At 40.8% G+C, this 27,486-nt stretch overlaps 1 protein-coding gene across 2 annotated transcripts; it reads left to right on the top strand.

Moving 5' to 3' along the window:
* On the top strand, positions 1-27,486 carry MMD (monocyte to macrophage differentiation associated). Of its 2 annotated transcripts, XM_004271797.3 has the most exons (7): positions 1-311; positions 7,789-7,870; positions 11,957-12,117; positions 15,813-15,887; positions 17,511-17,612; positions 19,788-19,857; positions 25,575-27,486. In XM_004271797.3, exons 1-7 carry the CDS (start codon positions 286-288, stop codon positions 25,773-25,775), a joined length of 717 nt encoding a protein of 238 aa, XP_004271845.1. In that variant the 5' UTR covers positions 1-285; the 3' UTR covers positions 25,776-27,486. The 2 variants fall into 2 exon arrangements, with proteins under 2 accessions (XP_004271845.1, XP_033287664.1); XM_033431773.2 differs by lacking the exon at positions 15,813-15,887.

A 27,486-nucleotide genomic window follows, 5' to 3' on the forward strand; every position in this document is an offset into this window, starting at 1 on the left:
CTCCGCTGCGGGGCGGGGCGCGGGCGACAGTGGGTGGAGGAGCCGGGAGGCTGGAGGCGGGAGGCACCGGGGCCGTTTAAGCGGCTTCCCTCCCGCCCCCAGCCGCCAGGTCTGGCTCCGGCCCTGTCCCGACCCCCGGCCTGGCCCACTCCGACCCTGCCTGGCCGAGTGGTCCGCCGGGCACGCGGCGGCCTCCGGAGCAGCCCAAGCCCATGAGGGCCGCGCGCCCGGCCGCCGGCGCTGACGATACCGAGCTCCTGGCCCACGAGGAGGAGCAGAGGATCAATGCGGTTCCAGAACCGATTCCAGCGGTGAGAAGGATGGCGCCCCCGCCCCGCCGCCCGTGCCGGGACCGGGTCCTGGATCCCGCCTCCTCCCGCGTGGGTCCCGGCTCCTCACTTGGGTCCATCCCCTGTGGATCCCGCGCCTCGGCCGGGGACCGGCTCCCGGGGGATTCCCCTCCCTGCTGTCCCTGGGTGATCCCCTTCCTCCAAAGACCAGGATCTCGTGCCTGTCCCGGGTCCCCCTCGCGATCTGCGAACCTCGGATTCCCAGACCTCGGACCACGAGCCTGCCCTTCTCCCGCGGTATCCCATTGCTCACCCGGCTTCACCCCATCCAGGCGGGGCTCTTGCTTGATCTGAGGACCCGAACCCCAGCCGCAGGCGCTGCCCCCGAGTCTTCCGAACCCAGCTTTGCCCTCCATCCCTTACCGGGAGCTTGGAGGGCTCCCGGTGCGGGCGGAACCGGGGCCCATTCGTTGCTGCGCCCTGCAGCGAGAGTTGTGGTAAAGCGGGGGTGCTGGCCGTTTTAGGTGCTTTGTCTTTGAACGGCCGTAGCAACGGGGAAACTGAGGCAGGCTCTGCTGGTTTAGTCTTGCCTGGCCAAGTCCGGGCCCTGAGGGTACTCAGGCTTAGAGTCCCTGGGCGTGCTATTTGGGGGCGCCGCGAAGGGGCAAGTTAGCGTCCGGGTGGTGAGACCTGCTGTTGAGGAGCCGGTGTTAGGAAACGAGGAGGAGGAACCGAGGAGGCACCACCGGAAGGCTGGCCGGCTGCCCTTTCGCTGGAGAGCCGATGGTAACGCCGGCCTGGGGAGGTACCGTGGCCTTAATCCCGACCCCGGGTGTCTGCCATCTAGCAATGGATGGAGGCTGGCCATAGTTCCGAGAGGAAGCTCTGGGCTTTTTTTTCTAATCGCCTTCGTTTAAGCGGGTGAAAGTTCACCTCTCCTGTGTTGTGGTAACTCTCCATCCCTTTGTCTGAATCAGGCAGCCGTCCCCATTCCCAGACCTTCACCCTGAGCAGGCTAGCTTAGTGTGCAGTGACAGGGGGAATTTGAAAAAAGACAAAGAATGCATGAAGTCTTCCAAGGAGGTTATTGTTGAGTTTTTAGGCACTGCTTTTTATTTCAAGATTTTAAAGTGCACTTTTTTTTTTCTTTCCAACTTCCTAATCCCTTGATGCCCCCTCTCCCATTCTGATCTTATTCCTCCTCCAGTCCCACAGGGTAAGGAGTGAAATATTCACAGGGAGGGTTGTGGTGGATTGTGCCATCAGAAGGGTGATCAGTTTGAAGACTTGGATTAACTTCCGAATATTGCTCATCACTCAGGGTGTTGAATGCCTGGCAGTATTCCCCTAGTGGGATATCATATCAGTACTTCTAAAGGCAAAACGAAACCATGGTGTTCTGGCTTGAGAACATGAAGTCAGCCATGAGGACTGGAGGGGCTTTAAGGGAGGATGTAACACAGGTTCAGTAATGGTTGGCAAAGCTCTGTGCATGTGGTTTGTTTGATTTGGTCTTACTTCTCTGCACATCTCTGCTCTTCCTGTTTTCAGAGAACAGTGGCAATATTCTGTGAAATTACTGGGTTTTGTTAGATTAAGAGTTGTATTTCTTTTCTATCCTTTCAGTTCTTCTCTAGAAAGAAGAAAAAGAAAAGGAACCCGTTTTATTGGTTGTCGCACAAACATTAAAAGTGTTAAGAGAAATGAAAAACAAACAAACCTTATTTAGGACACTACCATTTCAGCTGATGGAACTTTTTTTTTAATAAATTTATTTGTTTATTTATTTTTGGCTGCGTAGGGTCTTCGTTGATGCGCGTGGGCTTTCTCTAGTTGCAGCGAGCGGGGGCTACTCTTCATTGTGGTGCACGGGCTTCTCGTTGTGGTGGCTTCTCTTGTTGGAGAGCATGGGCTCTAGGCATGCGGGCTTCAGTAGTTGTGGCACGTGAGCTCAGTAGTTGTGGCTCACGGGCTCTAGAGCACAGGCTCAGTAGTTGTGGCACATGGGCTTTGTTGCTCTGTGGCATGTGGGATCTTCCTGGACCAGGGCTACAGCCCGTGTCCCCTGCATTGGCAAGTGGATTCTTAACCACTGTGCCACCAGGGAAGCCCTGAACTTTTCTTTTTGCTGGACGCTAATCTATCCAGTCCTTATTATCACAGTTGTAAGGTGATTTTGCGCTCTACTTCATTCATTTAAAAATGAAAAACTACAGGCGTTTTCTTTTAGTGCAGCATAGACATTGTAATTTTCTCAGCGGCTGCACAATATCAATGGATATTTAACAGTTATTTTCTTGATGACATCTAGAACTACCCCGATTTTCTTTGAACAATGAATGATCCCATAATTTCTTGTTTTTCTGTATTATAGGCTAAAATGGAAAGATATTTCTAAGAGTCAATTTGAACTTAGAAATAAAGCCTGCCAATAAAAAGTAATATAACAAAAAAAATCATGGTTTTTGTGGTTCATACATTGACATGTTGAGAGTACTGTTCTGCATCTCTTAAAAACTGTGTTTATTATACATCTTTTGAGCATTCAGGAGAGATACAAGTAGGTAAATGACAGAGGAACTAGAAAGAGGAATACACTATCTTTGAACCCATGTGTTCCTTCTGGTAGATTTACCAGGACTCCATTGACGAGCATTTGACTGCAATAAAAACATTTCATTAGGCCATAGTTTGTGGCTATGTCTAAATTATAAGAAAACCTGAACACCTTGCTGGTTTGTTCATAATGGAAACTTGGCGGTCACTGTGGCTTTGGATCAACTTCCAGAGTTCTGACGTATCTGTGGAGGAGGGCTGTAGGGATGCCTAGCCCAGTGTAATAAGTGGAGGGCTTTATGCAGGCATGGCTTCTCAAAAAGCTTAGGATGTGAAAAACCCCAGTGGGACACCTTTTATCTTTTGTGCTTTAACCCTTCCACACTTGATTCCACCACCCCTCCACACAGAGTCATTCTCTCCCTTTCACAGCATCTCTGACTGATTAGAATACCTGCTGGCATTTATTAAGTACCTACTGGTGCCAGGCAGTAGCTGGGTATTTGTAGATTACTCATCTCATCCTCAACTGTAACCCTAGGAGGCAAATTTTATACCCATTTAATAGAAGAACAAATAGGGTTAGAGAATAAAAGTGAGCTTGCCATCATCACACAGCAAGGAAGGGGCACACTGAAGGGTTCAATATCATGTCCCTCTCCACCACCCATGCAGCCATTCACCTCTGTCTCCCCGCCCACATCACAACATCTGTGTGACAGCGCAGAGGCCTAGGACCCAGAGCTTCTAATGTATCTTATTGGTATCTTACTGGTGCATGCTCATTTCTCCAGCCTGGCAACCAAAAATCCAAGGAAAAGGATGCTCCTTTCCTTAACCCCAGCCTCATGACCACTGGTTAGCTTCAAATTGAATATGTGGCAAAGCATATAATTCTAAAGCATTAGAAGTCTTCCAGGACTGCCTATTGCCTTTTTTTGTTTGTTTGTTTGTTTTTTGGCGTGTTCTCAGAGCATTGAATCATAGGCATGGGGTAGTCTCCTTATATGTGCCATTTCCCTTATTTAAGTTAAATGTATCCCACCACTATCACTACCTCTGGCAGCAGACACTTTTCCTAAACATCATGCTTATTCATATAGGGAAGCTAATTAGTAAGGTTGTGCACAGGGGTCAGCTTATGTTGCCCCATCAAGTGATGTTGAAGGAGCCCTTGGAATGTCCATGGTATTGGCCTTTGAGAATTTTATTTTCACGAGATTGAGGATTCTCTTTGCCCTAAGACTGCCTGTTTTTCTTTGTTGCATACAGAATCCCCAGTGAAACTAATTGACGAGTGGATCTTTCTCGGGTAGGATAAAATACTTCAGCAGCAGGCAGAATGTCTGTCTTTCTATTCATTCATTCAGCACTTATTTATTAAGCTCCAGCAATAAGCTGGGCCTTGTGTTTGGAACTGGAAATGAAATGGTGGACAAGATGGCCTTCATGGAATTCACATTACAGTGGGAGAAAATGAAATAAAAAATAAACAAGTTCAAAAAGTCCAATTCTTACTAATTATGATAAGGGCTCTGGTGGAGTGAGGAGGGCTGAAGTGATACTTTAGGTAGGATGGTCAGGGAAACCTCTCTAAGGAGGTTACATTTGAGATGAGTTTGACCGGTGAGAGGAGAGCTGGGCATTCTGGAGAAGAATGTTCTAGTTAGAAGTAAACAGCAAACACAGACACCCTGAGGCAGATAAGACCTGGGTGGTTTGAGGAGCAGAAAGGATGCGGTTGGTTGGAGGCAGAGAGTGAGAGGAAGGTAGCACCAGGCTGGAGAAGTGGGTGAGGGCTTGTGGCCTGCGGAGGATGCAGTGTTATCCCAAGCACTTTGGGAAGCCAGACAGATTTTAAGCTCTGCTTAGTGTTTGATGTGATCTGGTGCTGATAGACTTGTGGCTGCTGAGTAAAGAAGAGAGCCCATGTGTGGGCAGGCAGGGAGACGAGAGACATTGTATGTTTACAGACCAGAGGTGTCGGTGTCTTGATTTAAGGTAGGGTCTTTGGAACTGTAGAGAGCGGAACTGATTTGGAATATATTTTGAAGGTAACATTGATGGCGCTTGCATGTGGAGTATGGGGAACACAGAGGAATCAAGGACAACTTCTGAGATTTGATCTTAGGCCTCTGAGATCTGCTGGTGGGTTGCAGATTTACCTTCGGAAGGCCACTGCTTTGGGCTAAATTAAAAGTGTGCTAAGGAGTGTCCCCAGGTCCCTCTCTCCATAGGTTTGAAATTCTATCACCGGGAGAGCATGAGGACACTGGGCCAGGGGAAGTGGAGAGAGTGTTGAAAGAGAAAGTGAGGGGATGAATGAACAAACCCTCGTCAACTAAAAACTTTAATCACCTTCCCTCAAACCCTCTGAAGCTGGCTGGATGCTGTCTTCTAGCACTGGATAACCATTAGGGTGGCTTTGCTTTAAGTAGAGATGTCTTCCATAAGTGGGTGCTATTTCCCATAACTCTTGATAACCTTCCTCATTCTTTTTGGGGGGAAGAGAATAGGCTCGGTGTGTGGGAGTTTATTTGCATTTTACATCTGCTTTTCCATTTAGGTCTTGGACGACTTATTTCTTCATAGTGATTTCTGCAGGAGGCCTTGTTGGAGGCTTGATTGTACCCTGGCAGATCAAAGAGAAATGGAAAAATGCATTGTAAATTTCCCGGCAGAACCATGTGCTGTCCCATGGGGCCCCAGGCAGTGATCTGTGCCTGGAATACTTGCTCTTCCCTTTCTGTATTGTGGAATACTTGCTCTTCCCTTTCTGTATTGCAGGAATCTTGGCCCTGCCCTTAAGGAGAAACTACCTTAAGTCACATGGGTGGGATATTTTTCTCTGCAACTTCTGAGTTTATTTTTAACCTGAGTGATTCCAGGTGGGCAGGAACTAAGCTGTCACAAACATGGCCACCGAGTTTCTCAGCTTTTAGGAGAAAATTTGAAAGTCTATCCCTGTCACTGTGTAATAGCCTGACTATTTTTAGATTGGGCTGCCAGAGATATAAATTGCTATTTTAGTTTGCAGCCTGTGGTGGGTAGTCAAACCCTACCTACTGTACCCTGCACAGAGTGCTCACAGTTTAATCTACCTTCAACCATCCCGGAGCCTTGCTCTTTACCCTTTACAATTCCTAATAGGATATGCTACTTATAGCCCTGTCGTTATGTCTCAGGCTAATGATTTGGTAGATCCTTGAATGCTAGGGACACTTTTAAAGCATCCTTCCCAAGAGTGTAATTATTTTCCTTTTTACTAATAACTGCCGTATAGCAACACTCTCGTTCCTTAGGAAATTTAGTAAAATTATTTAAAGGATTGTCAGGGGAGAAAAGATTTATTTATCTATGTGTGAGAATAGCTTGGAATAATTCTGAAGCTGTTAACTGCACATTTCTCTTAAACAGTTTCCAAGCCATCTGGTGAATTCCATTCCATATGTGTATATTTTGCATGCTAGTTAGATAGCTACCCATTGGTGGTCCAAGTAAGGTATCTTAAAGGTCCCAAATCCATTTCCTAGTGGATCTGCCACTTGAACTCTCTATGTTGGGTTAGCAGGGACTGCCACTTTATTTATTTGCTCTAGGGATAACAGGCCCTTCTTAATTCAGGGAGAAAGTGTTGGCTAGTCTTTTCTTAAAGTGAGCACTGTTTGGAATCGCTTGACCATGTGTTTTAGTCAGTTTTTGGCAACCTGGCTGTGCCATTTGGTTTAGCCTGGTACCATTTTTTCATCATGTTAATTAATAAGGTGTGACTACTGACTAGTGACGGAATCTCCTCCCCCTACCCCCTTAACCTAGCTCAAGCAAAAAGCTACTTTATTGTGCAAAGCCTGTTGACATCTTGCATGCCCCAAGCACAGGAATGCTGCTTGAATGCTGAGACCTGAATGCCATCATGGCTGTCTTACCTCCATTATTTCTCTGCATCTGCTTCTTTCAGGCAGCTGCCTTTTTATCTTCCTGAGTTTACATCTCCCTCCTTCTAAAGAACACACAGACTAAACCAGAATCCCTCATGAAACATGGCATGGGTATGAACTGGGGCTGGGGGGATCCTCACCCACACACTGAAATAGAAGAAGGCTGTTTATCTCTTCATGTCCGATGGTATTTGTGCTTTTCACTGCTTTGCTGGTTGCCACAAAATTAGCCCAGAGGGGATATGGAATATGGGTGTATGTCTATATGTGTAACAGATTTTGATATTTAGATACATACACATGTGTTTATGAATTTTATAGCCAGTGTATCTGGTGCTAGTCACATATTTAGATTTTGAAGGAAACTTTTAATTCAGGAAGAATGCAGGTGAAAACGTACCTCTTGTTTCAGGTGCCAGGAGGCAGCCAGGTATCATTTATTTAAGCTGTCTGGTGCCAGAACAAGTAATGCAATAGACGGAAACTAGTTCAACAGGCCTGCCAATCATGGGATGGAGGCTTTAAAGATCTACATATATAAGCTTTATACATTTTGAGAGAAGAAATAGAAACCTTTCAAATACACTGAATTTGCATTAAATGGTGGTTTCTGGTATTTGTTAACTTTAGAAAAATGACCTTGGTTTTTTTTTTTTTTTTCTGTTAAGATTTAAGATTTGGTTGTACCATTTTTTTATTTTTAATTTTTTTTACTGTGGGGGTACCAGTTGTGGATATGGTTTTTGTTTGTTTTTGGTAGGTAGAAAATTTTTCTTCTAAATGAAATGAAAGAATACTTAATCCAGTAAACTAGGGCATTCGCTTTAGGATTATGGCTGTTGGCTCAGTTTACACCTGTTTAGTGGCTTTGGTTTTGATCCCGTAACTAGGTTTTTCCAGCAGTCACCTCTTCAGTTAGAATAGACCAAACAACCACTGACAAGCTTCACCATTGTTCTTTACACGCTCTGAGCTTTTCTCACGTGATGTCTTTGTCTCTACAGGTTCATGAACCACCGGGCCCCAGCCAATGGCCGCTACAAACCAACTTGTTATGAACATGCTGCTAACTGTTACACACATGCAGTGAGTATGAGTTTTCTGCCTTTTCCATCCTTCCCAAAGGGCTTTGGTGGGAGGAAGGGGCAATCATCTCTGTTAACCTCAGCCCCGTTAGTCGGGTGTACCCACCTCTGTGACCTTACCTGCCAAAGTGTCAGTGCTAGGTCATGTCACCAGAAACTGTGAGCATGTCAGACACTTTGAGTGCTCCGACTACAGTCAGCTCTGTCTATCCTGGACTTGCTTTCTCAGACAAGATTGTCTTTGAAAGAATAATAATAGTAAGTACCTTAGTTATAAAAAAAAAAAGACAAAGAAAACTATGAAGACTGTCGCCCCTGGAATGAAATGAATCACCTTTTCAAGACAGTCAGCGTGTTTATTGACAAGAAGAATTCACCATTTGTTGACAAAGGTGGTTTTTTCCCCTGAGTGATCCCCTAAAACAGGTAGCCACATCCTCTCCATCTCCACTGTGGTCCTTGCTTCTCAGAGCAGATGTTAGTCCATATTGTAGAAGAAAAGTTCGATTTAATCCCTAAATTCTTAATTTTTTTGATAGTAGAAGAAAAAGCTGATTTAATCCCTAAATTCCTAATTTTTTTCTTCCTTATAAAAACAAAACATATTCATTATAAGAAACATAGAAAATACTGAAGAATATATGAGAAAAACAGAACTACCTAGAAATAAATTGCTAACACTTGGATGCATTTCTTCTTTTTGCCTGTGGTGTTTGTAAATATGTGTGTATTTTTATAGTTTTCCTATTAAGTTCATTTTATTGGCATTTTCTTGTGTCATATAAATTTCCTTTTATCTATGATTTCATTATTCCCTTTGAAAGTTGTATTTAGTGAGACTTTTGAGGGGAAAGTGGTGGCTGGTATATAGTCTGAAGACAAGAAATAGAGAAGGAGACCAATTTATTCCTTTAGTGAAGTGTTAGAACAGGCTAATTAATTATTTTAGACAGTGTTAGTACAATGTGTAGGTTATATACATATGTTATTAGAATAAAACTTGCTTGAATTCAAATTGTGCCTTTTCATTTCTTGAACCCTTCTTCAAAGAATAGTCAGTATTTCTATAAAGAGGTCATGATACCAAATAAACCTGAAATAAGCTAGTTTTTGGTGGATTTCTTTGTAATCTAATAGAACAATGCTGTTTAGTCATTACTTAGCAGAAATCAAACTTTATAAAGTATCAGTTTTATGTATTGTAATAGTGGAATTCAAATACTACTTGGTAATACTGAAACGTTATTCTCATCACTGTCCTTTTTCTTTAGGTGCTCAAAAGATTTTTATTTAAATAATTAATATGCTGAAATCTTACTAAATGTTTTTTCTTTAGAAGAAAGTTTGTACCTGACATGCCTGCCCTGGATTCCATAAAAGGGCTTCAATAATGAAATTTGGCGTAACCTCACTAGTGGACAGTCTCCCTGGACCCATGGTTTGGATTCTCAGGGCAGGAAGGATTTAGTGGAATTCTCTAGCCTTGAGCTGACCCCTGTCTTTGCATTAGTGAACGCTTTGTGAAGTGAGCTTCACAACACCAGAGGGTCAAAATGTTTAGAGTCCAAACTTGGTTTTAAAGAAAAAACAGCCTAATTTGATTGTCAACTATACTTGCCTGGATATCCATCTTTTATTCTTTTTTTTTAATTGAAGTATAAATATAATATTTACAATATTATGTCAGTTTTAGGTGTACAGCAAAGTGATTCAGTTTTATATACACACACACACACACACACACACACACACACACACACACACATATTTTTCAGATTGTTTTCCATTATAGGTTATTACAAAATATTGAATATAGTTCCCTGTGCTATACAGTGAGTGCTTGCTGCTTATCTATTTTATATATAGTAGTGTGTATTTGTTAATCCCATACTGCTCATTTATCCCCCACTCCCTTTCCCCTTTGGGAACCATAAGTTTCTATATCTGTGTCTGTTTCTGTTTTGTATATAGATTCATTTATATTATTTTTTAGATTTCACGTATAAGTGATATCATGTATTTGTCTTTCTCTGACTTACTTCACTTAGTATGATAATCTCTAGGTCTATCCACGTTGCTGCAAATTGTCAATATTTCATGCTTTTTTAGGCTGAGTAATAGTCCATTGTGTGTGTGTGTGTGTGTGTATAATATATATATCCATTCATCTGTTGATGGGCATTTGGTTTGTTTCCATCTTTTATTCTTAACTAAATGTCTGATGAATTTAACAGAGATTAAAGTTACTTCTGAAGTTAATTGTCCACAGGCCCCTAAGAAAATGTAGGGGTGTGTGTATTTAAATCTAGGTCAGCATTAGGATATAAAGAATATAAAAGTTTGAATAACAGTTTATATGTCCTGTTCCTTCACTTATTGTTCCAATGTACATCCACCATTTTATGGATATGCCTTTACCAACTGCAAAACACTGATAAAAGTTATGAAAATAGTGCTCTGATAGTTTTTATAATACTGACCAATAAAAGCAACCAATGAGGGACTTCCCTGGTGGTCCATTGGTTAAGACTCCACACTCCCAATGCAGGGAGCCCAGGTTCAATCCCTGGTCGGGGAACTAAGATCCCATATACCACAACTAAAGTCTTCGTGCTGCAGTGAAGACCCAGCGCAGCCAAAATAAATAAATAAATAATAAATTTAAAATAAAAATAAATGAATAAAGCAACCAATGAAATGCTTATTACTTAGCATAATGTTGAGCATTTAAATATAATGGTTTGGCTGTTGAGATGCACAGCTCACCTTTAAGAAGAATATTTGCTTGAGATAGACCTGAATAATCCCTTAGTTTCTCTCTTCTGGATTGTCACAAGGAACACTTGTAGAAACCAAAGTTAAGGAAAAACCGACAAAACATCCACATTAATTTTTCAGAACAGAAAATGTCATCTTATTAAACTTACTAAACTGTATCCCTGATTTTTGGATTTCAGAGAGCAGTAAAATTTCTAAAACTGACAAAACAAGAAACTTCCATCTAATGTCATCATTTCATTAAAGAGAAGATACTTTAACATGAAAAAAGTAGAAAGGACATAATCTCAAAATTAAATTGTTTTATGAAAAACTTTGTTGTCCTTAATTTTCTTTCTGTTCTGGGCCATTGAATACTTCAGCATTTGAAATTCAGTGCTGATCTCATCTGGGAGGTTTAATATTCTGTTTCAAGAGGGAAATAGAAGGTGTTCGAGATAAAAAAAGATAAGATTGCTAAAGTTTGCGTTCTTTGCCAGGTATGTTTATTCCACTATCTAATAAAGTAGTTTATTTCTTCTGATGATTTCTGTTATTATTAAATGTTTACTAGTCACACTGATATGACTAGACATTGAAATTTGTGTCAATATGTAGTGTAAAATGTGGTGCAGAAAGCAAAGTTCTCTAAGATTCTAGTCTCTTAAAATTATTTGAATAAGTAGGAGTGTATTACTCTTGCCTACATGAAAGGTGCTATTAAAAATGAAATAACCCTTTCACTCTGCAGTAGCTCGGAAATTGGTGGAATGTAGACATCCAAACTAGAAATCAGGACATATGATTTGAACAAATGATTTATTTGAGTGTGGTATGTACATAATAGTTACTGACTTGATTCATTTAGTTACCCTTTCCTGAAATATTGGGATTTCAGTAGCACATGGGGGAAACAGGAAAGAATATTTAAAGATCAAGACCTCCCAGGGAAATCTGGGTACATGCTTGCCATTTGAATATTTTAAGTGCCTACCTTAAATCACATTAGAGAATAGGATGAAACATGTTCTTAACTAACGAAATTAGGATAGAGGACATTTGTTTTGCAACAATTGAGTAATGTTTCATTCTTACTGCTTGACTGTGTACCCATTGGTGGACACAAGTCCTGGGCCCTAAACAGCAGTACTTGTTTTCAGTGCCATAAACGGACAACTTCATCTGGCTCTCGTTATGATTATCCAGGAAAGGCAAATGTTTGTTTTAAAATGATCTTCCTAAAATTGCCCCTGGTAAACCTATGTATATTTAATAAAGTTCTCAATTCAGTGTTTTGCTGAATATTTACTTTTCTTTCCCTTTCTCTCAGTTCCTCATTGTTCCAGCCATTGTGGGCAGTGCCCTCCTCCACCGGCTGTCTGATGACTGCTGGGAAAAGATAACAGCATGGATTTATGGAATGGGCCTCTGTGCCCTCTTCATTGTTTCCACAGTATTTCACATCGTATCATGGAAAAAGAGCCACTTAAGGTACAGTGGATGGTACGCTGTTTCAACAGGTCACTCACAATAGTTGGCTCGGGTTAGCCTCTCACGCTGGCATGCTTTGGTCAGGTGAGGCAAAGAGTGCACATTTTCCTGCCTGGTAGAGTCTAATGCTGTCCCAACACTCAGGAAATTTCCTATGGATTGGACAGAATTTGAGCACCCCTATCTGTGTCTTAAGAAAGCAGGTCTTTACTCGGAAACCGAGCAAAACCACATTGCTTCCCCAGGACTTACAATGTACAGTCCTGACACCTGTTTTCCAGTGTGTCAGCACACTAAGGATGAGCATGGCAGCTGCAGGGTGATGACCAGTACTCTGGACTTGCAGTCACCAGTTGGGCTTTGAGTCCAAGCCTGCCACTTAGTCTCGTGTAGCCTCAGTTTCTTCATCACTAAAATGAGAATGGTAATGCCCGACTGGCGGGCTGTTGTGATAGGTGAATGAGATGATGCATGTGAGAATGATTGGAAAATTACAAATCACTACAGCTGTACTACAGGTATATTACAGCTCGGATTTACTGTTTTGCAAAGTTCAGCTTTCAGAATTAGGTCCCGTGCATCTACTCAAACAAAATTCACATATGTTGCTACAGTTAGCTGTCAAGCACTTTCCAAACAATATTGTGATCCCTAGCCTCCCAGTGAGGACATAAAAGCATTCATCCTTTGAGTGAAGGGTTAATTTGGGTGATACAAAGGTAGCAGCACACCATCTAGTTGCTTATGGAACGGATTCTGCACAACCCAAAAGGACAAAGTTTCTTCTCGAAAAGGAGGACTCAGAACAGACTTAGAGTGATTTAATGTAATATTAGAAGATAACTTTTGGGGGCTGCCCTGGTGGTGCAGTGGTTAAGAATCCTGCCTGCCAATGCAGGGGACACAGGTTCGAGCCCTGGTCCAGGAAGATCCCACATGCCACAGAGCAACTAAGCCCGTGCACCACAACTACTGAGCCTGTACTCTAGAGCCCATGAGCCACAACTCCTGAAGCCCACGCGCCTAGAGCCCGTGCTGCGCAACAAGAGAAGCCACCGCAGTGAGAAGCCGGCGCACAGCAACGAAGAGTAGCCCCCGCTCACTGCAACTAGAGAAAGCCTGCGCACAGCAACGAAGACCCAACACAGACAAAAAATAGATAAATAAAATTAAAAAACAAGGTAACTTTTGGTTTTATAGATAGAATGTTCAAAAAAATCTCGTTATTCAAACAATCTAATATTAAAAAGATATGCTTTATTTAAGAGCAGGATTTGGGATTCATATGATGATTACTGGTTTCCTCATATGTAAAATCAGACTTTTAGAGCTAGAAGGATCCTTAGGGAACATCTGATCCAAACCCCATAATTTTCTCCTGGGGAAACTGAGACTCGGTGATTCCAGCAGAATCTGATCATCATCCCAGGATCTCTGACTCCCAGTCCTGAGGTTTATTTCCACTGCACCCTTTACAGTATTGCTTCTAGTTGGCAGTTTGCTACCTTTGCCTATAAGCTGACAGTTCCCAGGGCTTAACATAAAACCACAGCATTGAATCACGAGGGAGCTCTGGTACACACTCAAAAGCAAGCCTCAGAAGTACTTGTCCTGGCTCTTCAGGGTGCACTGTTGCAGAGCCCAGAGGCAGGAGCACTTCATTATCTTCTTGGCACGATCCAGTGCTTGTGGTTCCCTTGGCTGACTTGGCTTTGCTGTCTAGATAGCTGAATCAAAGAGTTGTAGGTGCCTGCTTCGTTATTCAGGGCCTCCCTGCCAGGGCCTGAGACGATGTAATAGAAATCAGTCTCTCTTGAACCTTGAAGTAGCACTGCTAGAATCATAAGCCACATGTGGATTTTTGCTCTGAATTAATTCTTTAAAATATCCTAAGTATAGCCTTAATTTAAGTAAAAGAGGGAAGGGGACAAGCATTTATTGAGTACCTACTATGTGCTAGGTGCTGTGCTAAATGCATGGCTACATCGTCTCATTTAATGTTCATACGCACTCTGTGATAGAGATGATATTACTTCTGCTTCACCCTTGAGGAGAGTGAGGGTCAGAGATGGGTGGTGGGTCTTGAATAAAACTGCACGCTTGACTTTACCTGCTGCAACAGTGCATAACAGTCTAGAAAGCAGAATTAGAAAGACCCCAGACCTGGCTTGGAATCACAGTCATCCAAGGAGTTATTCTCTTCCCTGCATCTTCTACCACATCTTCTAGCCCTTTTAAATCAGGATCTTCTGGACTGGAGTTTGCGCCTGTATTTTATAAGCTCCCCAGGCGATTCTGCAAGGCAGTCAAGTTTGAGAAACATTAATCTAGTGTTTGCTTTTTTACACCTAAATTATTTTCACTTCTTCACTAACATGTGACTAGCACTAACAGTGACTAAAACATCCTCAGCCTGCTTTGGTCGACACAGAGTGTGTGATGAGGCAAAATCTAATACTTGTGCGCCACCAAACCACAGCTACTACCCCTTGGACTGAAAATGGATTCAAGACAATGCAATGCATTTGTACTTTTAAATTACCTCAGGAACTTCCCTAGCAGTCCAGTGGTTAACACTCTGCGCTTCCACTGCAGGGGGCGCAGGTTTGATCCCTGGTCAGGGAGCTAAGATCCCGCACGCTGTACGGTGTGGCCAAAAATTTATAAATAAATAAATAACCTCAATAAAGGGTGGATTCTGTCTAATCCGTTTTGTGAATAGACCTCAATGAGCCAAATCTTTGTACATTTCCTGACTCTTCAGTTTTAGAAGGAAAAACTTGGTTAGAAGCCCAGGTCGCGGGGCTTCCCCATTGGCACAGTGGATAAGAATCCGCCTGCCAATGCAGGGGACATGGGTTCGATCCCTGGTCCGGGAAGATCCCACATGCCACGGAGCAACTAAGCCCGTGTGCCACAACTACTGAGCCTGGGCTCTAGAGCCCGTGAGCCACAGCTACTAAGGCTTGTGCACCTAGAGCCCGTGCTCCACAACGAAAAGCCACTGCAGTGAGAAACCTGTGCACCGCAACGAAGAGTAGCCCCCGCTCACTGCAACTAGAGAAAGTCTGCATGCAGCAACAAAAGCCCAATGCAGCCAAAAATAAATAAGTTTGTTAAAACAAAAAAAGGAGCAGCAGCCCAGGTGGCTACCCTCTTGACAGCAAATGAGCGTTTTTTTTTTTTTTTTCTGGTTTGTGTTATTGCTGTTCCTAAATTAGTTTCTAAATTTGCTTTATTGCAGCTTACTGTCTACACTAAGATTTGGAGTAAAAGCTGCTTCTAAGACATTCTAAAAAGAATGTGGCTTTGGCGAGTATTTACTGAGCCTTCATGATTTTGTGCCCTGCACTATGATAGGGGTTGAGAGGTGGTCTACCCTCAAGGAATTTCATTTTCCTATTAGATAGGATCTAAAAAAAATAGAAAATATCAGAAAAGACAGATTTTGAGTTCCTGATTATTGTGGGGTTCTTACATGGAGAGGATCTATGGTATATGCAATCTTAAAAATAATATAGACCTTTTACTTGTGGCTCCATATTATTAAAAATAGCTGTGCAACTTTGAAGGCCAAGTTATAAATGCCATGAGAACCAAGAACAAGAGTGGCAGTTGTGACATAGTGGAGTGATAACCCCTACTTTCAGTTGTAAAATTTTCTGAAAACTCTAACTTGTTCCCCCCCCCCACAGGACAGTGGAGCATTGCTTTCACATGTGTGATAGAATGGTTATCTATTTCTTCATTGCTGCATCTTACGCCCCATGGTAAGATACAGTCTTTATATTTTTGAAGATAGTGTTTTTATGAGAGAATTCTCGGTCCTCCTTCCCTTCCTTCTTCCTATCCCTGCTCCCCGGTTCCCCATCCCAACACACATACATGCTTTTTTTTCTTTCCCATTTTGATTTACTTGGGTCAGATTGCAGATTTTAAGGGGAGAATGTTACTGCCATTCAGAATACATATGTGGCACTGGATTGTTTGAGAGAAGTGCTGCTAAGTTGTATGTAGGCAGCACGCTCACCTTTGAAATATATTACCTTTGCCTTCCATATTCTTTCTATATGCTTCTGCTGCTGCTCAGAATACCTGGACACCTAATTGTTTAAGTAGAAATACTGTAAATACGTACAAAGAAAACAAGGTCACTTTTGAAATTTATACTGTTGGTCTTCACAGTACAGTAGCTACTATGTATGGAGTGCATTTCTCATTTCTTTAACTATATGAATAAGAGAAGTAGCCTAATTAGTTAGCTATTTAAAATACCTACTATTCAGTTCAGTGTCCTTGTTCTTCCTGCCTTTTTGGTATAGATCAGATAGAGTCTTTTGCTGCTCTGTAACCCATAATTAAAGAAACATTGATTTTCCTCTATCAAGATATGGTCCAGTTTTAACCACTCAGAAATTCATATTATGCCATCGACTATATATCATTAGAAACAGGAGGCCTCTAGATTCTGACTAATGCAGCATCCATCATTCAAAAGAAACCTAATTATCTGTTGGAGTAAAAAGTAAGTGCTGTCTCTCCCCAGTAACTCTTACTAAATTATAGGTCTGAATCATACTGGAACGAGAACACTTAAAGGCTTTTGTGAAGTATACCTCAATTTAAAATAAGTAAATAAAAATTTTAAATGTAGACTGAGGAATCAAATATTACAGTAGGCAGTTTGTTCGCATGTAGTCTTCGATATGCAGGTGGAACCTTTTCCATTTGGAAATATTAATCTTGTAGTAATAGCCATTCAGAACATTTTATTTTCATATCTATTCTTAATCTGAATTTAGTACAGATGAATTTGCAGCATTTTAAATTCAGGCCTCACAAGAGTCCATGGTTAAATTCTAATCTACAGAGTATCTTCCATAACATGTATTAGGCTAGACCTTCTCATGTTCTCTCTTGGTGGAGAAATTGATAATGGAGACACTTGGTCTGTGTATTAGGTATCCACTGTGTGTATGTGACCTGGTTCAGGGTTTTGTTGCATTCTCAGTCAGCTTTGTAAACAATCTGCTCCCAAATACGTAGTCAGGAACAATAAGGCAAGTAGCCTTTACAGCAGTCTGCCTAATAAGGAAAGTTGGGCATCACAGATGTGCTGGGACTTACTTCTACATGTCTCCTTTTAGCTGGTTCTATTTTTAAACCACATTGGAACTAATTCTGAGTCTTAAAGCTTGAATGACAATTTTATCCTTGAGTTATTAATTTTATCCCAGTTGCCCAAATACTTCCAACCGCATGGTGACTGCTTTTTCTTTCTGGTCTTGTCCTGGTACCTTCTCTCCCGGTTTTCAAGAGCAGAGGAAAACACAGGTTGTATGAATTCCCTTCATTTATCACTTCTGTTCTTTTTTGTCTGTTTACATTTTTAGGTTAAATCTCCGTGAACTTGGACCCCTGGCATCTCATATGCGTTGGTTTATCTGGCTCATGGCAGCTGGAGGAACCATTTATGTATTTCTCTACCATGAAAAGTAAGAGAAAATAATTTACATTTGATAGCTTTAAAATTAACTTCCTAAATTTTATCTACATTACAGTATAATTTATATTTGCAGTTCAAAATAGTAGAAATACATAAATAGAATATGTATTGTTTTAACAAATCTTTAAAACCATTTGATATTCATCATTGGTCTACAGATTACTGCAGACAGAAATGAATGGTGGCTGTGTGATATATAGTTGAAGGACAAGGTGCACTTGTCCCTCATCTAAAACTACAGTTTTGGAGTCAGTCAGACCTCATTTCACATCCTCAGGCAGGCTAGTCTTAGCAAACTAGCCTTATCCTCTATGACTTACAGTTACCACATGAGAAAAATAACTGCTTTTCTAAGTTTCTTTGAAGGTTGAAGATAATAGCTATTAAGCCCCCACAGAGCACCTAGTTAGAAACCCAGAGGATGTTCCAACCTAGGACTCCCTGAGAAAGGGGACATTTGGAAGGGCATCTAAACCCTTAGTATCCTCACCATGGGACACACCTTTTTTAACCCGTTATTCATATCTCCTAGTCTTAAGTGTGAAGCAATATAAAAAGAAAACGTATTGAAATTTAGCAGCTTAGTTCTAGAGGAAACCTTCAAGGTTACCTATTTGTGCTTCATGTTTAAAAAATGAGAATGTTGGGCTTCCCTGGTGGCGCAGTGGTTGAGAGTCCGCCTGCCGATGCAGGGGACACGGGTTCGTGCCCCGGTCCGGGAAGATCCCGCGGAGCGGCTGGCCCCATGAGCCATGGCCGCTGAGCTTGCGCTACGTAACGGGACAGGCCACAATAGTGAGAGGCCCACGTACCACAAAAAAAAAAAAAAAAAAAAAATGAGAATGTTTAGTACATGCATCAAATTAGTGACTCATCTGGAATTAGGACCCATGTGTCCTAGTTCCTGTTCCATGGCTCTTTTCATTATTTCACATGCCTGAACTTGAGAAACTCACAACCATGATATAATTGTCCTTGGATACACTTTATTAAATTATTTATCTATTGTTTTTGGCAGAATGGCCCTCAGAATTAAACATAACTTGTGTTTGTCACAAAGTAATAAATTGTTTTCTCTTTTCAGAAGAAAGTGGTAGTTTTAGCTAACTTCTCTCTGACTTTGAAATTCACTTAAATGCATTTTTGACCATAATTAGCAATTCTGAGTGGTATTATGCGTTATATATATATCCAAAGGAACAGTTTGCTTCTCAGGCTCAAACCCCTAATTTATATCCTTGGATAAATTAGGAAGTAAAGTAAGACAACTATCTTTTCTCCTATTCAAGACTTTCTAATATAAACCAAACCCACATTCATCCCCAGTTCCCTGATATGATTACTTCATGGTGGACTTTGAGTATAAAACACTAAGAATGAGATGCGAGTCACACTTGGCCATTTGGTTTGGCAGGTGTTACAGAGAACCTAAATGGTGCCACTATACTGTTCTAGGCCCTGCAGACCCAAACATAAACAGAACTTGGTCCCTGCCTTCGAGGAACTTAGAGTCTAGTTTGATTAGGCATAAATATAAGTTGAATTTCAGTACAGTGTGTTTTTTAGCATTTTCAGACTTCTGCACCTAAGGTGATGAGCCTTACAAACTGGGTTTGTACAGATACAAAATTAAGAGACAATCAAAAACACATGCCCTCAAAAAATAAAAAAATACCAAAAAAAAAGTAAAAAAAAGAAAACAATAACAACAAAAAACACATGCCCTTAGTTCCTTAGGGCTCCCATCTCTTTGCCACTGATAAACTGCTCCAAGCTATTCCCTGTGCAGCTTCATAATTTCAGTGTCTTATAACAATGGATTGGAATGGTGATGAAGGCAAACACTCTGGGATTAGAAACAGAAAATGCATGTGAATTGGATTCAATGATAGCTTTTGGCAGAGAACGTTTTGCATGTAGTATGTGGAATTTGATGCCTTATCAGTCCTGAAAGAAATGCTATTTCATTGTTACTCAACTACAGTATTTCAGTTAGAGCCCTAATGGTCTCATACAGGGAAAATACATTTCATTTGAATAGTCAAGAGTTTACATTTGTTTTTCAAAAGAAAAAGGGAAAAACTGGTAAGGAAATAGTCTGAGTGTTGTAGGAATAGATATATTAAATTAACTTAAATTAAATTAACACATTTCTATTCTGCAGGTATAAGGTGGTTGAGCTCTTTTTCTATCTCACAATGGGGTTTTCTCCAGCCTTGGTGGTGACATCAATGGTAAGAAGTTACTTCATAATTTAAGTTATTTCACCTTATTTTCTTTTAAATCACTGTGACTCTTACTATGTCTATAGATATGATCTGAAGCTTTTCTTTCTGAAGTTATGACATGTCCAATAACTAGAGATTCAAAAGAAAAAATATATAAATTACAAAGTGCCACAACTTGTACTACCTACTGTCTGTAGTTTGGAAAAGCTATACATCTAAGTGTGACTCCTTCCATATGATAATCTGCTGCATTTGTTCTTTGGGATAACCCTTCTGTTCACCCCACCTCCACTCCCACCCTTTTCCCAAAGAATTGTGAGATTATTTGAAGGTGGAAATTTCTACTTGGATTACTTAGTGTCTTAACCCTAAATCCATGGTGAGGGTAAATTTTGAGGTTTCTTACAATGAAGAAAATATAAATTAGTGACTTCTTTTTTTTTAGAGCAGAAATTTTTTTTTCTTAATTAATTAATTTATTTCTGGCTGCGTTGGTCTTCGTTGCTGCAAGCGGGCTTTCTCTAGTTGCGGCGAGCGGGGGCTACTCTTCATTGTGGTGTGTGGGCTCCTCATTGTGGTGGCTTCTCTTGTTGTAGAGCACTGGCTCTAGGCGTGCGGGCTTCAGTAGTTGTGGCACGCAGGCTCAGTAGTTGTGGCGCACGGGCTTAGTTGCTCCACAGCATGTGGGATCTTCCCAGACCAGGGCTTGAACCCATGTCCCCTGCATTGGCAGGCGTATTCTTAACCACTGTGCCATCAGAGAAGTCCCATGACTTCTTAAAACTTAAGAATTGGAAGGACCTCAAAAGGTCATTTGGCTCAACATTTTATTGGATATTTCTCAAATTTCTTCACTCTTACTTTTCCTTTCACTTGGTTTTAAGTCCTATTATTTCTCTTTCTCAGGAAAGTGCTTTTTTTTTAAACTTTGCTTGAAATTTTCTTTTGGGGACTTTGATGGGTGAAAGTGTGGCGTTCATTACCTGTAGTAGGCATTTGCACTTATGTGTTTTGTACTCCCATTCAGACTGATTACTGTTGAGACATCAGTTTATCCGTCAATTTAAAACAATAACAAAACAACCTCACGATCCCATCTACTGGTCACTTGTGCCTTTAGCTTATGTTTTCCCAATCCTACACTCTGCATTTTGGGGCACCAGCCACTGTGTGTTTAGTTTGAACTCTCTTCTCAGGCTACAAGGGTCAGAATTGTACCTATAATTTCCTCCTGAGCTCATAGGCAAGTTATAAGAATGTAATTTTGCCATGTATAGTTCTTGCCCTGGTCACAAAAACACCTGTAAGAGGTTTAGGATTTATAGGTTTGCTTATGTTTTTTTAGAGGGTATGTCTTATGAGAATGTATCAAGATATGTTCTTTGAGATATGAGATTTATAATGGCTTTAATAATTACCTCGTAGCAAAAATACATACACTTTAGCTGGTAAAGGCAACAGGGAATAGTGAGGGGAGGGAGGTGAAAGTCAGAAATGAGAAGATCTTCCTTGAAGGCCATATAGGTAGAGGGCGATTGAAGACACCCAGAGCAAGGTCTGTGTTGATGGGTCACTAATCATTAGAGTGTAAATTCAAGTAAATTCCCTCTGGGTATCCATAAGAGCAAGTTTATCCAGTATTTTTACTAGCCTAAATCTTTCATTGACATTTTCAAGTACAATAGCAAGTGACTAATGTTTATGTTAATCAAACAGGAAAATCCCCACACTTGCCCAGATAGAACTTAGAATCAAGCAGAAAAATACAATTCATATAAAATAAGAAATTACCGTAAAGTTTTACAGTGTCTTTGATTGGGGAAAGTACAGCTTGCTATGGGAGCACATGATAGATTTACCAGAGGAAATGCTATTTAAGCTGATTCAGAAAGACAAATAGGAGCCAAGAGATGGAAGGAGTGATGCAGGTGGTACAGGAAAAGGATACAGCATGAAGGAAGCCCCAGAGATGCGGAGAGCACGAGCATCTGAATATGCATGTATGCATGAGGGGGTTTAATTATGCAGGTAGCACAAGTCTCATGATAAAGCTGGTGAGCTAGACAGAGACCAGATCAAAAAGAACCACACAGGCCATCTGAAGGAACAAAGGAACGGTACAAGTGATGAAGACTCAAACCTTTGGTGTTCTGGTCAGAATAATGGGTATCGGAATTACCCTTCTACCATAAAGAACTTATAAAAGTGGGAAAAGTATGTGAAACAACTATTTTTTGGTGTTGGACACAGACATATAGGACTATGATCCTTGCGGGGAGAGAAACCAAAAGATGAACTTCACACGCACTGCAGTTTTCTCCCTGGAATGCTTTCCAAACTGCGAAAGAAGATGGAGTCCAAGAGCAGCAGTCTGGGTGGAGGAAACAAATCAGCATTTCACCTCCCGAGCCAGCTGCAGTTTTGGGGCAGGGTACTGGAGAGGAGGGAACTTCACAGAGAAGAGTCTCCAGAAATCTACAAGGGGTTTCCTTGAGTCCTTGCCTGAATACTAAGCTGCATTTGTGCCCTGGCTGAGGATAGCTGTTGGAAGGCTGTGAGATCAGTGGAGATTCCAGAAGGAGCCTAGTACTGGGAGATACCAGAGTTCCAGCCAGCCAGAGCGGGGATACCATGCTGAACAACTTAGGTATTCCATTGACCCTAGCAAGACCACACCTCAGGATAAGAGCTACTCTGGCCCTAGAGTGAGGGCGGCTCTGGCGCTGCCATAACAAAGCCCAGAAACCTCGAAAGGATAAAATTGATCCTTTGGTAAATAAACTGCCTACTGGAACAAACTCCACATTCCTTCGAGGAAGACAACAAAATCTATCCTCTTTAACAACTCAGCATCCATTATCCAAACAAATACTACTAGACAAGCAAGAAGGGCCAAATGGAAATTCTAGATCTGAAAACTATATGTTAAGAAAAAATTTTATTTGGAGGGGTTTAACAACAGATGGGATACTGCAGAAGAAAAGATCAATGAACTTGAAAATAAATAGGCTCAGACTGGGAGAGAATATTTGCTTTCTCTATAAGTATCTGACAAAGGATGTATATCAAATATTGTAGCACTCTAAGTCAATAATAAAAAGCCAATCCTATAAAAATGGGTAAAACACTTGAACAGACACTTTACAAAGAGAAAGAGATACAAGTATCCAGTAAGCCCTTGAAAAACTGCTCAGTGTAACTAGTCATCAGAGAAATCAGGGAAATGAAAATTAAAACCTCAACATGCCACCGCTACACACCCTTTAGAATAGTTAAAGTTAAATTAAAAAGACTGATGCCACCAAAATCCAGCAAGGATGTGAAATAACTAGAACCCTAATTCATTGTTGGGGAGAGTATAAAATGGTATAACCACTTTGGAAATTTGTTTAGCAGTTTATTATAAAATTAAGCATAAATTTATGACAACAAAAGTGAAAACATGTATCTACAAAAGGACTTGTAAAACAATATAAATGTTAATTTTATTCATGATAGCCCCAAAATGGAAAGGATAAACAAATTATGTTAAATAATTCAATGGAATGCTAAGTAATAGAAAGGAATGAATAACTGAGATACAGTAGCACATGCATGAATCTCAAAAACATTATATTGAGCAAAAAGGAAGCCAGACACAAAAATGTACATACAGTTTAATTCCATTTATGTGAGGTTCTAGAACAGAGAGGCTTAGTCTGTGGTAATAGCAATAAGAACAGTGGTTGCCTTAGTGGAAGGGCAAACCTTATTGTTCACTTAATATCTATGCATTACACTATGTAAATTAATCATCAATTTTTAAAACTCCCCCTCCCCCCAAAAAAGGAATATAAGTTCAGTTCTTGGTTCAAATCCTGATTCTGACACTTAAAAGTTACGTGACCTTGGTAGATTATTTAACCTCTATGTATTCTAGTTTTCTCGTCTGTAAAGTTTGGATAAAAATAGTACCTAAGTTAGGGTTGTGAGGATTAAATGAGTGCTTCAAACAAGTCCTGGTACATAGAAACATAGTAATGACATTGATAATGAAGAAAACATACCTGGTTTTGTTTGTTTTAGGATTAACTATGTTCTGGTTCTTTGAAAGTTGATAAGCAGATGTGGTATCTTGAGGAACTACCTATTAACAGAATGTATGTCAAAACCAACCTGTGTGCTTGGTTTGGTCTCTTGTTTATTGTTTTAGTGGAAGAAGAAGGAGTGGTGTCTTTCGGGGCAGCAACCAGCTGTGTGACTTCGTTCAGGCTACTTATTTCTCTGGCCTTAGCCTCTTCATCTCTAAATTAAGGAGGTTGTGTTGGATGAGTGAGTCTTCACTAGGGAGTCAGATGCCCCTGTGAGAATCCCATGAAAACCTCAATCCTCTCTAGGAAAATGCCTCTAATAACACATACACAGAGAATTTTGTATAATTAATGGATACTAATTGCTTTATAACCTCTAGGAACTAATAAATGTAGCTGGTGTTTTGTTTTGCTATGTTTTACTTTTTAAATAAAACAAAATCTGACTGATGTGCCATCTTACCAAGGTTAAGAAGTCCAGTATCAGTCAGTTTGGATTGGCTCCTTCCTCATCTTTTGATCTTACGAAAACCACGGTGCTTATGTGAACTTTGAAAATAGGGCTAATCCTCACCCCTGGCCCTGGATCCTCACACTTGGTTCTTAGCTCGTGTCTGTTGCTGCCACTGCTCTGGCCGAGGCCAATGGGGCCATTCAAGTAGGTGGCTGCACTGGAGCTTCCCCATGTTCCTTGTTGGACTTGGCCACCAGGACCTGCTCCAAGGCTAACAGGGTTACAGCCATCAGTGCCCAGGCCTCTGGGACACCCACACACCTGTCCCCTTCTCAGGTCTTGCCACGACTTGACTTAGGTTTCCACTCACCTTGCAGAACCTGAGACCTTTCTATTCCTGGTCCCCAGAAATCCTGACTTGTTTCTCTGTCAGCTTCTTAAGCTCTGCCTCTGTTCTCTTCCCCTCTCATTCATACAGCCCAGTCTAATCTTGTAGATGGGTCGAGGTCTTTGAAAACCAAGAGTAGCCTATAAATATTCCTTTTTGTGCTAAAGCACACCTGACTGTTAATTTCCTCCTAAGCTAAGAAACTCCCAGGCATAAAGACAAAAAGGCCTGGCAACATCTAGAATGTTAGGAAATATATTGTGCTACATGGTCTCAGATCTCAGAGGTCACTCCTAGCTATGATTTTCTCGTGTCAGCCCTAAGGAAGCCATAAGCTCACAGAAGCAGGTGAAGAGTCTGGGAAAAGCGATTAGTGTAGAACAGTGTTTGAGGAGGACAAAGGGAGTGAAAACCAGGCTGAGATGTGGATTATAAATGGAGTGGCATGGGCGTAGGGAAGAAAGCTCCTAAAGAGGAAGATGAAAGCCAAGGATTGTACTTTATTAAAATGAGCTGTTGTTCATTTTAGATGTGATTGCAGTCTGCTTAAACATGGTATAAACGAGCAGAAGGTGCTTCTTTTTCCCATGGGACCTGTAACCTGACTGCTTGGTCAAATCAAGACGGCTGATTCAGAGGGTAACCCAGGTCAATTTAAGTGTAACTCGTGTTTACAGATGAGGATTCTATCTGTTCAGAGCTACTTCATTGTCTAGAAAATCAGGAGACTTAGGGAAAATTGCAGTGATCTCTTTAGCTTGTCATATCAGAATAACATCAAAACCCTTTAATTCTTTTCCTGTGTTGACAGAGTAACACCGATGGACTTCAGGAACTTGCCTGTGGGGGCTTAATTTATTGCCTGGGCGTTGTGTTCTTCAAGAGCGATGGCATCATTCCATTTGCCCATGCCATCTGGCACCTGTTCGTGGCCACGGCAGCTGCAGTGCATTACTATGCCATTTGGAAATATCTTTACCGAAGTCCTACAGACTTTATGCGACATTTATGACCAATCTTTACTAGGTCTCCAAACCAGTATTATTTCAATTATGGCACTTAGGAGCGGGGTAAGAGCTGAAAACTGCACAGAGGGAAAAAAAAAAAAAAAGAAGAAGAAGACAGCTGTACTGACTTTATAACTTTTGAATATAATTACTGTGAAAGTATAAAAGCTGTGTTCTGGAATTTTCCCCCTCACAGCAGATAAATAAGGTAGTGAATTAATTATTCATTCCATTCCGCTATCACTAAGTACTCTGGATAGACTTGGCCAACTGATGTTTACAAACCAGAATTTTGTATTTTAATTTTACAGATTTTACTACATAATTTTTCTAAATTACTAGGTCAGGCTGTAAAAGTCAGTGCAATAACAAAACTTCCTTTTTAAGAGAAAATGGTTTCTATCACTTTCCCATTAGCTGTGAGAAGAATCGTGGACAGAATTTACACTACTTTTTACCATGTTTCATCTTGGCATAACATGGTTATTTTTTAAATAGAAACTTCAGTTTTTTGTAAATTTTTAAAAAATACTTCATTGAAGCGCATTTCTGCAGTTCCTCATTCATGTGAATTTTTGCAGCAAGCTGTCAACATTCCACAAATGAACAAACATTATACCTCTTCTGATAGTTTTATTAAGCATGGAGAAATTGCCAATTTTTAAAAACTACAAGTTTTCCAAAACTCTTCTGCCAGCCTCTGACTCTGAATTCCATGTTGCTTTGGGCTGTATACTTGACCTAGTTTGGTTTCCCAGCAATGGAAAAGTATTTTGATATCATTAACTTTTTCAAAAGGTTCAACTTTTTCTCTATGCCTTTGCCATGTCTTCTTCAGGGTTTTTTTCAACAGCGGATGAGTATCTAGTCTGTACTAAGGGAGTATTGTTGGGTTGGCCATCCACTGAAAACTCCTGAAGAGCGTTATGGATTACAGCGAATAGTGGTCATGCCTGTTTGGTGCCCAATGGTTAAGTCATTGTCACTTAGCTTTATATTATCAGTTTGATAGTCATTTTAAATTATGGAACTAGATGCATAAATTCACATTTCTACCTTTTCTTTGCATCTTCTGATACACTTTCCTCTTTTTCATGGAAAAGTATTTAAAGCACTGATTGACAGATAAACTCATGTGTCTGTCGTCCATGGGTTATATCCTGGCTCAGTGGAGTGGTATTTAATATATTGTTTTTGGTTTTCCTTCAGTGTCTTATATTAACATATTAGTTGCTTTGTTGGTTAATCTCCTGTTGGTGTTTTAATAAATGAGATAACCTTGCCTTTAGATCAGGTGCTGTTATTGCCTGTTTTCTAGTGATGGGTTTGATCATTGAATTGTTGGTTTGACAATACATTGAATTCAATTCATTGAAATTTTGTACTGACGTAGCTTTTAAATGAGGGTTTATATTGTGTGTGTATGTTTAGAACTCTTTGACTTTGTTAAATTATGTGGGAATGAAGAACAGAAGAATGGCCTCTTGCTGGTGAATTCTTAAATAGGCAAGGTATCCAGTGATTACACCGACCAGACCACCCCTTCTGCATGATTCTGAACATCTGGATGCCTCTCGTTTTATTGTGTATATTTTATTTTAAATGTATTAACTTTTGTGGATCCATTTAAAGTCTGCTCAAAAGTACCACTGTCAAAACCACTAAAATGTATGTTAAAAAATTGTGCTGTAGACTAAAATAAAATTGTTACTTGGA

Source organism: Orcinus orca, chromosome 19, assembly GCF_937001465.1.
Source record: "Orcinus orca chromosome 19, mOrcOrc1.1, whole genome shotgun sequence".
NCBI lineage: Eukaryota > Metazoa > Chordata > Mammalia > Artiodactyla > Delphinidae > Orcinus > Orcinus orca.